At 37.7% G+C, this 15448-nt stretch overlaps 1 protein-coding gene across 12 annotated transcripts in view; it reads right to left on the bottom strand.

Annotated features, from left to right (window-relative positions):
• The window catches only part of SLC8A1 (solute carrier family 8 member A1), a 363153-nt gene extending 353050 nt beyond the window's left edge, over nt 1–10103 (bottom strand). For all 12 annotated transcript variants that reach the window (XM_004369523.3, XM_004369524.1, XM_004369528.1 and 9 more), the window contains exon 1: nt 8270–10103. In XM_004369523.3, coding sequence (XP_004369580.1) covers nt 8270–10068 — 1799 coding nt within the window. In that variant the 5' untranslated portion in view covers nt 10069–10103. The remainder of the gene's footprint in view (nt 1–8269) is intronic.
• Between the last annotated feature and the right edge of the window lie 5345 nt (nt 10104–15448).

Below are 15448 nucleotides of genomic sequence, written 5' to 3'. Positions count from 1 at the left end.
TCAAGTGCATGGAGGGATTATAGCATTTAGCATTTTCTTGCTTCTCAAACTCAGTTAATTATGGATCTTCTAGGTTAATGAGGAGCAGAATGCAATGTGGTTAATGCATATTCAAGAATTCCAGAAAAGATAAATGACTGCTCTAGTTTCTCATCTTCTGAGCTGCATGAGCAGGTGTCACAGTCAGGGACACAGTACCACGAGCCTCATATGCTCTTCCTGTGTAAGAAAGTCATCAAGGAGACATGGTCCCTGATGAGACGGTGTAGGCTTCACCGCCAGGCTGTCCATACTGCTGAATTCTAGATCCACCCCTTATTAGCTGTGTGACCTAGAGAAAGTCAGTTAATCTCTCAAACTCAGTTTCTTCATCTGTAAAATGAGTATAATGGTACCTACTTCATATACTTGGTGTGAGGATTAAATCAAATGACTATTATAAGAAAAACAGCATGAGCCTGGCTCTCAATAAATCTTAGTACCATCATCACAACCACCTCCACCTCCAATACCACCACCACCACCATCATCTCCTACACCATCACCGCCAACAGCACCATCAGCATCACCACTACCACAACCACTCCCACCACATCCAACATGACCACCTCCAATATGACCACAACCATCATCACTATTTCCATTAACACTATCACTATCATCACCATCACTACCATCATCACCACCACCACTACCATCATCCTCAATTTACAGGTGAGGAAACTGACTCAAAGCTTAAGCAACTTGCTGAAAGGCTAGTAAGTGACAGAGATGGAGCTCAAATTTGCATGTGGAATTGATGTTGAGGGCTCCTCCTAAGTCCATCTTTATCTCAGAGAGTCTAACATTGAAAAGTGAGTAGCCTTGGTTTCAAAAGTTACCACATGGGATTCCAGAGTAGTCAGAACCCCATATCTCTCATACTTAAGCCTGCCACTAAGTGAAACAGGAAGGTAGCATTTGGAGTCATGTGTATAATCCAGATCCATCAGGACTTTCTTGTTGCCATTTAAAAAAAAAAAAAAAAACTATATCTGAAAACTAAATATACCAGGCAATTTCATTAATATCTGAATTATCGGGTATACTGAAATCTCCCGGGTTACTCTGTTATCGTGAGCACTAGCCTGGAAGTCATGGGACCCAAGTTCTGTTCTTCATTCTATTTTTGCTCCTTGCCTCAATATCTTTAACTGTATCCAAAGAACACAATGCCTATTCCCCTATCTGACCCTGTGGAGACATTGTAAGAAGGAAAGAAAATGTGATCTGGAATACCAAGTGCCCAGGAGAAACGCAGGAAATGAAAAGGCATTGTTTATTTAGCCTGGCTCTAGAGTGAGACAGCTAGCTGTACAGGCCTGTGAAAAGAATGAGGTCTGGCTGGCTCAACTTTTGGCAAATAGATGACTATTACGTAGGCAGTATGTTAAGCCAGGAGGGGAAACAAAGGAGGAGATTTCCTATACTTTTGCCCATATGGTTGATTTCTTGGTTTTCCTCCCAGGACCTTCTGGACTTCCCCCACTACCAGGGCAGAAACTGCAAGGCAATGTGGGCTAAAGTCCACTAGCTGCCACAGCAGTCTACCTGCTCAGTCAGCACCTTCCATTGGGCGTTCCCACAGCTGGCTCACCCAAGGCAGTTATAAAGAGTATCTCCAGTGCCCACTGACCCACTTTGCTTCAGCTGTCCTCTCAACCTTTCCTGCCACCTGGCCCTGAGCCACTCCTACTCAAGGTTAATACTTAAAGAGTTGTTTGGCATTTACATTGTAATAGGGACCTAAAAGCTTCCTCACCCCCAAAGAATGAATCCCTAATGATAGGATCTCTGGCATCATGAGAGGACACAATGGAGATATTTTTATAGCAAAAGCTCTACAATTCCCATGGTATTATACAACCCCTAAGGAATTTTCTACACCTCAGCTAGCAAAGACAGAGCTTCATAACAACATATAACCTGATTGTACGTGCTGTACCCTCAAAGATGCTCCATCAAAGACAATTAAGCATAGTTGAATCTACTTCCCTGCATTACTGGTGTCCTCAGGAAAAAAAAAAACAAAGAAAATATTTTCCCACTTCACAACTGGGTGGAAAATCCGCTCAAGATGGCAGTAGTACAATGGTAACTGAGAAAACAGGGTAAGAGTCCAACGCAAAATTAGTGAAGAATTGCTCAAGTGGCTACAGCATCAAAGTACGTCAAAACCATTCCTAGAAACCACGGTATGATTCACAAAGTGCAAAATAAAATACTGACAATATTTTACTAGAAATCTTGTAAATTCCTTAGAAACTGCAACAGGCAATGTGGTATAGGAGTGCAAGACCATATAGCGTTTAAGTCAAACAGATAAAGAGTTCAGTCCTGGATTTATCACTTAGTAGTACCCTGGGGAAATTACTTAACCCAAGTTTCAGTTTTCTCTTCTGTATTATTACTTACTGCACTGAATTGTTACAATATTCAATATGTTAAAAATATTTGGGAAAGTTCTTGGAATGTAGGTTGTCCAATAGCAGTGGTCTTGGAAATTTTGCTTCAATATATGCCACCAAAAAGGATTCCAATACAATAATCCCTTAAGGGACATACTCAGACTGATTCAAGCACTCTCATAATGGTTTAAAATTGCAGAAACTAAAATGAAATTCACTGAGTCTTCCATTAGTTTTGATAACCATCTTGTCAATTTATTATAATTATTCATACTCTCAGGTTTACCAAAATATGACTTATCTTAAAGCATAGATCTCATTTTTCTTTCTATTATGCCTCTGTACTCCAAAAGCAAATGCAAATATTTTGTCCAAAATTAAGGCTTCCCCTACAACTTACACTAACGTCTTCATAATGATGTTTCTACTCATTATGTGGTATTTTATTATCTCTCATTTTAGAGTATAAGGAGTATATTTGTTAAATTTCCTTCATAATGATTAGCCCAGTGCTGGGCACAAATCAGTAGCTTATTAATAAGTGCTGACTGATTGATTTGTAAATTCTCCTCTTGCCATGAACTGGTGAAGCAGCCTCTATGTATATGGCCTTGAATGACAACTAAGGAAAGAGCTCATAATTGAAACACTCTAGTATGTCTAAACTATGAATTTTCCTCATTTGCTAAGATAAAATTTATTTACATAACTATATTATAACCCCAAACGTTAATTAGCAGTGGGAAAACAAGATTACAACAGCAAACATGGCAATCTGGTTAACACGGTAAACAACCTTTCTGCACATGGTCAATTTTGCTTCCTGGCAGCAGTGAGTGAGAACCTGTAAATGTTCTTTGGCTCTTACCTTGTCTTATTTTTGTAATAGTTATGTATTGATGAAAACGTATGCATTTATAAAATTATTTCTTGTAGTTATAACTTCAGTTCGCAGATATACGACGTGTTTTGGTTGTGAGATAAATATTTCAGACTAAATAAATAATTCACAAAAGCAGAAATCCATGAAACTTCTAAAGTGATTCCATCCAAATTTCTTACATTACCATATTACCTAGGAAAATGTTTTGCCATTGTAAAACATTGTGCTTCCATCATTGTAATACAAGTGGTCCCCGACTCATGACGTATTCGAGTTGTGATGAACCACACTTACTATGTACAGCACGTAATTTGTGATGTCATCATATTTGTAAGTTTATATGAAATGTTTCCAACCCCCAAAGACAAATAAAGATCAGATTTATAAAAATACTGATAATAAAAGGCAAAATAATGAAAACTAAAAAAAATGAGGTATTCGACTTAGGTCAGAACCCATGTAAGACAAGTCATCCAAACAGAACCCCATTGAAGTAACAATAAAACTCTTTGCCTATAAAGTAAGACTATGTGGGACTCAAGGTAGTATATACTAATAGCGTTTTTGCCTAACTTTATTTTCTCTAGTATTTCTACCATTTCCGATTTCTCCCACACACAATTGTTCTTCTCTTCTGATGGTTACAAGTTTCTTTTTGCTTTTTTTTTAAATATTTTGTTTCTTCTTTTTACAGCTGGCTCCCTTCTGTATTACATGTTTTGTTTTACTCTCAGACTAGAAATGCTATCCTGTATAGGTAGGTCTTATTCCTTGGAATTCTATAGAGCCAGAGAATAATACTGGTAATATGAAGAAGAAAAACAAAATATTTATCTTCTTTGGAACATAATAATAATTATAATAATAATAATAACACCGACTCATAGCAACTCTACTGTGAGTGCAGTTGTTGAGAGCTCAGCTGCTAACCAAAAGGTCAGCAGTTCAAACCTGCCAGTCACTGCTTGAAAACCCTATGGGGCAGTTCTACTCTGTCCTATAGGGTCGCTATGAGTGGCTATGAATATTACCATAGAACCTACATAATACTGAAATCTTTTTTCATTAACATTTATTTTTCTTAAAAATGTGATACAAATATTTAGTGGCAAAGAACTATATTTGTTGAAATGTCCTACATATTGTCTTTCTCAGAGTTAATGAAGTTACAGCTATGCTTGAAAATGTAACAGTTGTTAAAACAAAATTAATTTTGGACAGACTCACTGTTTAATGAATTATGCTGTGTCTAGGCACCTCCAGTAAACTGATTTGATAGGCAATACATTATATAAATTTTCCAATTACATACTTTGTTTTTTGAACTCTGTATTTTAGATACATAACAGTAAAATACTCATGATCTTTTGAGTCAACTCCCCAAAATGATATTATTATTGGACTATAACTGAGTAATTAAACTTGATTTGAATCTACATAAGTTAATTAACCTTAACATTTTTCCAGGACAATCGAGCTAATGTTAGAAGACCAAACAACATCGTGTAGTAATTATTACCACTAAACTAGCATCATTAAAGAACAATCATTAGTAGCACTTCAAATTTGTGGATAACACCTACCAAACCACAAATCAAATTAGCATATTCTTCATTTATTTTTTATTAGCTGTTAACATTAGGCAGAATTCCCTGCTGAAGTCCAGACTAGCTGGCATGGGCTTGATATTTGTCATTGATTGAGCTTACATAAAAACATGTGCTAGCTGTTAATTATATCTATTGAATGGGCTTTTGCATTGTAATTTTAAAATGTTTCGTTCAGAATACATTTTATTAGACTATAAGCACTACACATCACTTATCAGTATTTTTCTCAAATACACATTTTGATCTTTAAAAAGGTCAAGTTGAAATAATTCAACTCGTTTATGTAAAAACATGAATGAACAGGTAGGGACAGACTTATATTATAAACTTAAATGGCTTCTTCTACACTAAAAATAACATCAAAGATTAGGAATCTATCTTGTTCTTAAAGCCACTATCCAAAGAATCAATAATGCTGTACTGCCTCTTTATCTCGTTCCCTGATCAAATTGGACTCTATCTCTACCTTGGTTAATGGTCTCTTAAAATTAGATAACCTTTAAATCCAGGCTTTTCCAGGAATCTCTTTATGGTGCTCTGGAAAGAACTGTAAATTCTGACTTTCTGCACAGTATTTTTTTTTTTAAATAAGATTTTTCAAAGATTTAATAAAGTTCTGTAGTGTCAACAGCTCCATCTAAGCATTGTAGGTTTTTAAGAAAGTCATTTCTCAAGAAAAACTGAGCAATTAGATGAGATATAAATTCATAAAGATAAGCTGAGTTGAGTCTACATAGTCCAACTTCAATGCACAATGACAAACTCTCTTGTACTCAGATCTGACTTGCGGACTTGGCATTGGAGACAGCCACCAAAGGAAAATTGATCCATAAAAAATACTAATGGTTTCTAAGCTGCTAAGAGCCCAGCACAACTTCATATTTTTAATACTATATTTTTCTAAAAACATTGTGTTTAAATCTTGGTGCTTAGCTGAAGACTTAGTCCCAATCAACCAAACAAATTTCTTCAATCAAGGGACCTATTAAGCACCTACAATAACTTGTTAATAGTAAAGCTCTATGAAGACAAGATGAAAACCCTTTAAAATTAAAATTCTGTAAAGAAAAAAATGTATGGCTGTAATTTCATTCCACTTATAGATAAAATACTTTGCTTTTTCTAAAATACCACATTATCAGCATAAGGAATAAAATACAGTAAGAGTTTTACAGAACTAGACTGGCACTTGATCTAGAATACCCCTAACTCTATGAACACAAAGATGGCATCCAGTTGGTTCCACCAATTCTCACCAAATTTTCACAAGAAATCTAAATTTCTAAAGCTAGAGTTTGGCAATCTTCCTTCCTCAGCAAGAATAAGATCAACTTAATTGCATAGGGTGAATATTTTAAATGGAGCTTGGCAGAATAAATTGTTACATCAAATCACTGTCAGTTCTCTCCCCCGCCGCCTTCTACTGCACTGTGCCCAAAAGAAGGTTATTTATTCACGGTTTGATAAAACTCCTGGACAGCAGAGTAGATAGAGAAAGCCTGTTTCATAAGTAAGCAAGTACAGAGCCATTATTCTTAAGAGAAAGGAAAACCAAATTTCCATGAGAATATATCCTAGTAAAACACTGTTTTGTTGTATTTCAGAGATACTCTTGTGAGTTCATTTAATAACATGCAATATCCCTTTAAGGACATGTGATACACCTTTATATGAATTACAAGTGCTATTTAAAACAGGATTCGATAATTAAAATGATTTTAGAAAATATAATGGGAAAGAATTCTTAGCAATGGAATTAAATTTGTGTCCTACCAAGGGCAAGATCACATTCAATACAAGCCTTTTGGAAAAATCCCCGTGTTATGCAGGATGTTCATTTGTTACGAAATCACCATATTTCAATAAAATAAGTGACCCAATAAAATACATCTCCATAAGTGAAATATTAACAACACAAGAACCAATGTAAAATAGATATATTATCAAAAAAACTATCCCCCCACCACACACACACACACACACACACACACCAGAAGACAGATATTATAATCTCAGTTTTGCTCGACTTCCTTATGATATTGTATTCAGTAACTGTCTCTATAATCAACATGAAAGAGATGTAAGGACATTGGAAGTCTCTTTCAGGAAAATCTGTTTGCTCTGCCTGTCTCCCCTCCCCCCTTTTTGTTTGTTTTCCTAACATTCAACGGGAAGAATTTCATGGAGAGCACATACTTGCCCTTTGACACATCACATGCCATCATCACCAGAGTTAACTCTTTTAGAACTAGCTCTATTTTAAATATTTTTATTTCCTGAAATTCCTAAATTTCCAGTGATTCAACCAACATAATTTTTGTTCATTTTAATGTCCCTTGTTGCATTGTAGACATTATAAATAGCTTCATTTCTTCCTTCCTTCCTTCTAGGTTGGACATGGCTCATGGAGTCCAATTTTCTGGTCTAGATTAGGTGAGTGGAGTACAATGCCCTCGCCCAGGAACAGAGAGGAGGTTCAGCTCTCTAACAGCAGCTCTCAGTGAGGAGTCACTGCACAATGGGTACTCCGTGTTACAAGAAACCATGGGCACGGTTTGTCACCGCAAAGTGCCAACAGGAAGATGACATTGTCCCCCACTTCTTCTCTCTGACCTGTTGACTGTCAATTAGAATACTTGGACAGTACCTTATTTACTTCCCCATCACCACCTGGTTGGGGGTAAAAGGATTTATTTAATGATGTAAAGTCAAATCAAACTGGAACTAATAAGAGCTATATGGTTTTCCCAAGTCGGCATAAAGCTGAAAAAAGTAGGGCTGGACATTACATCACAATTTAACATAAGCATCTGAGCAGAAACATTATCTTAAATTGTCACAAAACCACAACGTCAGATAAAAGCAACAGATATAGTTCCAGCCAGTTCTGGGAGCCAAGAAATTCTTTCCAGAAGTGTTTGTTTCCTTTTTGTGCCTTCCCAATTTGTATTCAGCAATGACGTTAGGGACCGTACTTTAATGTCTTAAATGTGCCTTTTCTGTGTATATATTAATGTGATTCAAAACAGAATACAAAATTTTCCACCCCTCGTAAGCAGTCTGATAAATTCTGTCACAATATTTGTTCTCTTATAATGTACTTAAAATACGTAAAGGTACAAAAGTAAATTTACAATCATGATGTCAAATCAACTGATGTCAAATTAATTATCTCTGTGTGTACAGCATATCAACAAGTGGCACTCAAGTAAGGATTGATATTTTGAAGGTAGTCTTGTATGATAATTATTGTTTCTCATTTCGTTTAAACAAATAAACATTCACACTCACAAGAACAGTCAACCACAAATATAAAAAAGAGAACTTACACAATTTCATCATTCTGGAATTCGAGCTCTCCACAAGTGTCCTCAAAGTCTTCTCCTCCACCTCTGGCAGTCCCTTCAATGGTTTTATAGGGAACGATAACATTTCCTCGTGCTCCAGATGTTCTCAATACTTTCACCTCCATGATGCCAATGCTCTCGCTCACATGAGTCACAGGTTCCTCAAAAGTAAAGATGCCTGCATGGTCATCATCAAAAATCGTCACGGTGGCAGTAGAGGGAGATCCGAGGCAAGCGAGTGTGGAAACATGATTGGCTTCCAGTATGCCATCTTCTGAAGCTTCAGAGGACACTTTGACATTGCTGAGATGCACAAGGAAATTTTCGTCCTCCTCAAAGATATCATCATCAATGATGCCAACTCTGATTTCCTTCTGGGTCTCACCAGGCTTAAAGACCACAGTTCCCTCAGTAAATTCATAATCAGAGCCAGCATTGGCTGTGCCATCCTCTGTTCTGAAGTCAACAAACACAGTGTTGGTCAAATCACCACCTCTGCGGATTATGGTCAGGGCCACAGTACCACAGTTCTCCAGACACTGATATGTCCCTTGCTCAAAGAAGATCTTACTAACTGGATCATTTTCTGCAACTTCAGTGTTGACCTCGTGCATGCTGACAGCCTTCCTCGCTTGGTCAGCTGCGTGCCTCTTTAAAATGTTGCCAGCTCCCGTCATCAAGCGAGTAGCCTGAATGCGGTAAAATGCTCGGCTCTTTTGCTGCTGACTTAGGACCTGGTAGTTAGCTAATTCTATTAGTTGCTCTATTTCTTTCTCTGGATGCTTCTGTTTGAGTTCTTTCAGGATCCTAGCCATTTCTCGCCTAGCCTCTTCATCATCTTGGTCCCTCTCATCAACCTCCAGAACCAGAGCGCCATCTAAGAAATTGTCAACGTGAGAATTAACCACTTTCCCATCCATTTCAATTTCTGTCTTGGAAGATGGCCTGTCTCCTTCATGTTCAATAATCATTCCCCTCTGCTTGCCAGCCCGATACCTCTTGTAGACATACTTGTAAAACAGAAGCCTCCTGTCTGCTACCCAAGCAAACACAACACAAATGGGAAAAAAGAAGAAAGTAAGCAAGCCTTCCCAGACTTCCACAACTCCAGGAGAGATGACAGACAAAATAATGTAAAGCCAGGTATAGGCAAAGATGCTCCAGGCTGCGGTCACAAAGAACACACGCAAATGCTTAATCTTCCTCGTCTCTCCATCCGGGACCACGTAAACGCAAAGGGCAATAATGATAAACATGTTGAATGCAGCGCTTCCCACGATGGTGCTAGGACCCAGGTCTCCTGCAGTGAAATTATGGCCACACACTTCAATGACTGAAAGCAGAATCTCAGGAGCAGAAGATCCCAGGGCCATCAAGGTTAGATTAGAAACTGTCTCATTCCAGATCCTTACAGTCGTCTTGGTGGTCTCTCCATTGGGTTTCTTTATGGTTATTTCTTTTTCTTGAGATGTAATGACTTCTATAGAGGACATGAACCGGTCAGCAATGATAGATACTCCGAGAAACATGTAGACCATGGCCACAAAATACACAGTAGCTCTAGCAATTTTGTCCCCAAAGGAAGGGTCTTGGGGCTCCCAAATGGGTAAAATCACCCCTTTCTTACAGTAATATGAGCCGGTACATTCACCAGTATCATTTCCTTCTCCTTCCATTTCACTCTCAGCATTTATATGGTCCACGTGGGAAAATAAGACAGCCACAATGGCTAACAGATGAAATCCCATCGAAAAGGTGGGTGAGAGACTTAATCGCAACATTTTGTACAATGATTTCCAACTGTCCCAACCTAATGGTAGAAATAAGATAGAGGGAGGGTGGAAAAAATCATATCATTAGAACAAAATCCAAAGCATAACAAATTACTTTTTTATTATGGTTACCAATAATTTATTTATATTTGATCATCACAAAATCTATGGTGAATCATCATTATTCTAAGAAACCATCAGCTATTAAGCAATCCTTTGTAAATTCTTTGTAATCTCTGTGGGTTTTCTACATGTAGTCCCCATTCACTGAGCCAGATACACAGTTGACTTATTGGAAAAGAAAAGTTCAGTTATAACCTTGCCTTATTGAATACACATTTATGTATGTTAACAGCCAATTAAAAAAAAAAAAAAAACTTTTGAAGCATTAAATAATTTTCTCCTAGCCGCTAAAGCAGATTTTCTTTTAAATTTTGGCTAATACATCATCTTCCAGCTACTATTTTGTTGCCAAAATCACTTTATTAAGATTGATATATGGAAATTAAGACTCTGAAAAATTTTACTATCATAAGGTCTGGTGATCATCTTGAATTCTGTAATATACCTTATATTGTATTTCATAAAATCATGTCCTATTGCTCCAAACTTACTTGGAACACAAAGAAATCCTCAAGCTTGCCTGCAATCAAAGCTCAGTGGTATTTATACATGAAAAAAATCTGCTATGATGCAATATTTCCACACATTAAGTACAGTTTTTAAAAGCATGTTTTGATGAGAGCACATTTCCTTCTCATTTTCAGCAAGCCAAGGTCTCCTGATACATTAGCAGCTGGGCATCTGGTTCTTCATGCACAGCTCTTCACATCTGTGTACAGATCCTGTTTTAAAATCTGTGGGCTGTCCACAAAAGGAAAGGGCAGCAGCCAGGCCTGGACCTAGTTGGAGAAAAAGTATACAAGCCTGGCAATCTATGAAATCAGCCATTACCAGCCATAAAATGCTTCATCTTTGTGTTGATGTCATACTTTCCAGGGTCATTCTAAAACACATATTAGTTCTATAGAGGGTTCACATGACCAAAAAAGTGCAGGAACAACAATTCCATCTAAATTAGCACACGCAACATAATGACAGTGACCACAAAGTATACATATGATGAAGGGTTACAGGGATATAGTAACAGTTACTGAGCATCACAAAGCTTGGTGGGTAAAGCAGGGGACTGAGCTACCAGAGCCCTATATTCACCCACCAATTCATCCAAAACTCAGCTTGGACCATTCACCACCTCTGCATCCAGGACCTGGGTGGACACTAAGTATAAGAAGGCGTGCGCCAAGTCAGAGTAATTCTGCTCTGCAAACTTTGCAGGAGGGGCCAGTTATCAAATCAGATAAGGAGGCGATCCAAAGGTGTCCTGAGTCAGAACACAGTTTTGTTGTCTGGCAAAGAGTTAAAAGAGGAGCTGGATTAGAGCCTGTCATTGCTCAGGCTGGCTAAGAGCAGCCTCCACACTCCTGCAGTTCCCTAGTGGATGGCCTATACTGAAAACCACACTGGGACGCAGGAGAGCCTCCTGGCCCAGCACATTCTGGCAGACCCTCAGAGACCATAGCCTAAAACCTTTTTGAGTTTATCACTGTCGGGAGATAGGCTTCTTTGGCAATTTTCCCATATTAGAGAAGACAATGAAATCTTGAAAGTCGTAATGGTAGAATTCCAATCTAAGTACAAGGCTGAAAAACAGATGCACATTTTGAAAATATGCAAAAGGTCACGGTCAGTGTGTCTGCTTGTCAGTCATTACGTGGCTCAGGTGGCTTGTGGGATCTCTGCTGAAAACAAGGTTGCATTTAACCAGTCTGCAAGAGTAATGGAAGACCTACCTCCACCCATCCCTACCCATAAATTTACTCCACAAGCATTTACTGACTGTCTAGATGTATTTTAGAATGACCTGCTAGGCCTCTTCTCGGTCCTGAGAATTCATCAGTGAATAGAAGTCCCTGTCCTCAATGAGCTTATATTCTAATGGCAAGCAAGAAAACAAACAAATAAATATAAAAGTCAGATGGTAAAAAGTGCTATCATGAGGGGGAAAAAAGCAATATAAGGAGGACAGGGTTTGTGTGTTTTCTGTATGTGTGCATGTGCACATGTGACACACATTTCATTTTGGATGGTTAAAGAAGCCCTCTCTGATGAGGTGTCATTTGAGCAAAGTCTTGAAGGAACCAAAGGATTAGATGTGATGGTTATCTACAGGAAGAGAATCCCCAGCAAGTACAAAGGCCCTGATGGGGACCGTGCCTGACATAGTCTAGGAACCACAGAGAAGCCAGTGTGGCTAAGGGGCAAAGAACCAGGGCAGGCAGGGCTCAGGAACTGGGATGCAGCAGGGATGGATCAGGGAGAGGTGTTGCGGTCACTGTCACATGTTGGTTTTTAACACAAAGGAGATGAGAATCATTTGGAGGCTCTGATCAGAAGTGAGACATGATTTGATTTCCCTTTTACAAGTATCTCTCTGGACAGCTATCAGAAATCCAGAAGATTAACAATAAATTTCAGAATTAGACAACTCAATAGAAAGTCATAGGAGCAGAACTGAGGCAATGGAAGTCAGAATTCGTGAGACTGAAGATAAAGCACTTGACACCAACTTATTTGAGGAAAAATCAGACAAAAGAATTGAAAAAAATGAAGAAACCCTAAGAATGATGTGGGACTCTATCAAAAGGAATAACCTACGAGTGATTGGAGTACCAGAACGGGGGTGGAGGGATAACAGAAAATACAGACAGAATTGGTAAAGATTTGTTGGCAGAAAAATTCCCTGATATTGTGAAAGATGACAAGATATCCATCCAAGATGCTCATCGAACCCCACATAAGGTAGATCCCAAAAGAAAGTCACCAGGACATATTATAATCAAACTTGCCAAAACCAAGATAAAGAGAGAATTTTATGAGTGGCTAGGGAAAAACAAAAGTCATCTACAAAGGAGAGTCAATGAGAATAAGCTGGGACTACCCAGCAGAAACCATGCAGGCAAGAAGGCAATGGGATGACATATATAAAGCCTTGAAGAAAAAAACTGCCAGCCAAGATTATATATCCAGCAAAACTGTCTCTCAAATATGATGGCAAAATTAGGGCACTTCCAAATAAACAGAAGTTTGGGGAATTTGCAAAAACCAAACCAAAATTACAAGAAATACTAAAGGGAGTCCTCTGGTTAGAAAATCAGTAACATCAGATAACAACCGAAGACTAGAACACAGGACACAGCAACCAGTTATCAACCCAGATAGGGAAGTCAAAAAAGTAAATCAAAGCTAAAACACTGAAAATAGGGAAACAGATGTTAATATGTAAAAGATGACAACATTAAAACAAAAAAGAGGGACTATAAAATGTAGACAGATTTTTCACATGGAGAGGAAGTCAAGGCAATATAAAGAAATAAAAGACTGGCATAAACTTAGAAAAATAGGGGTAAATATTAAGGTAACCACAAAGGAAACTAACAATCCTACAAGTCAAAATAAAAAGATGGGAAAATAAAGACTCAGCAAACACAAAATCAACAACCATGAAAAAGATGAAAAGAAATTACATAAAGAAAAACGACTCAGCACAGAAAATTAAGTGGAACAAAGAAACTGTGAACAACACACAAAAAAAGACATCAAAATGACAGCACTAAACTCATACCTAGCAATAATTATGCTGAATGTAAATGGACTAACTGCACCAATAAAGAGAGAGTGGCAGATTGGATAAAAAAACACAATCCATCTATACGCTGCCTACAAGAGACACATCTTAGACTGAAAGACACAAACAAACTAAAACTCACAGGATGAAAAAAAATATATTAAGCAAACAACACTAAAAAAAGAGCAGGAGTGGCAATATTAATCTCTGACAAAATAGGCTTTAAAGTAAAATCCACCACAAAGGATAAGGAAGGACACTACATAATGATTAAAGGGTCAATACACCAGGAGGACATAACTATAATAAATATTTATGCACCCAACAACAGGGCTCCAAAACACATAAAACAAACTCTAACAGCTCTGAAAAGAGAGATAGATAGCTCCACAATAGTAGTAGGAGACTTCAACACGCCACTTTCAGTGAAGGGCAGAACATCCAGAAAGAAGCTCAACAAAGACATGGAAGAGCTAAATGCTACAATCAACCAACTTGATCTCATAGACATATACCAAACACTCCACCCAACAGCAGCCAAGTATACTTTCTTTTCCAATGCGCATGGAACATTCTCCAGAAGAGACCACATATTAGGCCATAAAGCAAGCCTTAACAAAATCCAAAGCATCGAAATATTACAAAGCATCTTTTCTGACCATAAAGCCATAAAACTAGAAATCAACAACAGAAAAAGCAAGGAACAAAAATCAAACACATGGAAAATGAACAACACCTTGCTCAAAAACTACTGGATTACAGAAGAAATTAAAGATGGAATAAAGAAATTCATAGAATCAAATGAGAATGAAAACGCATCCTACCAGAACCTTTAGGACACAGAGAAAGCAGTGCTCAGAGGTCAGTTTATAGCAATAAATGCACACATCCAAAAAGAAGAAAGGGCCATAATCAAAACATTAAGCTTACAACTGGAACAAGTAGAAAGAGAGCAGCAAAAGAAGCCCTCAGGTGCCAGAAGAAAGGAAATAATAAGAATTAGAGTAGAATTAAATGAAATACAGAACAGAAAATCAATTGAAAGAGTTAACAAGACCAAAAGCTGGTTCTTTGAAAAGTTCAAAAAAATTGATAAACCACTGGCCAAACTGACAAAAGAAAAACAGGGGAGGAAGCAGATAACCCATATAAGAAATGACATGGGTGATATCACAACAGACCCAACTGATATTAAAAGAATCATAACAGAATACTATGAAAAACTGTACTCTAAAAAATTTGAAAACATAGGGGAAATGGACAACTTTCTAGAAACTCACTACCTACCTAAATTAACACAAACAGAGGTAGAACAACTAAATAAACCCATAACAAAAGAAGGGAGTGAAAATGTAATTAAAAACTCCCAACCAAAAAACAGCCTGGCCCGGACGGCTTCACTGGAGAATTCTACCAAACTTTCAGAGAAGAGTTAACACCACTACTACTAAAGGTATTTCAGAGCATAAAAAAGGATAGAATACTCCCAAACCCATTCTACGAAGCCAGCATAACCATGATACCAAAACCAGGGAAAGACACCACAAAAAAAGAAAATTACAGACCAATATCCCTCATGAACATTGACGCAAAAATTCTAGCCAACAGAATCAGCAACATATCAAAAAAATAATTCACCATGATCAAGTGGGATTTATACCAGGTATGCAGGGATGGTTCAACATTAGAAAAACAATCAAT

The sequence above is a fragment of the Trichechus manatus genome, unplaced genomic scaffold (assembly GCF_000243295.1).
Source record: "Trichechus manatus latirostris isolate Lorelei unplaced genomic scaffold, TriManLat1.0 scaffold00005, whole genome shotgun sequence".
Classification (NCBI taxonomy): domain Eukaryota; kingdom Metazoa; phylum Chordata; class Mammalia; order Sirenia; family Trichechidae; genus Trichechus; species Trichechus manatus.
Note: the sequence above shows the minus strand (reverse complement) of the source record. Positions and strands in the feature narration are given on the sequence as shown.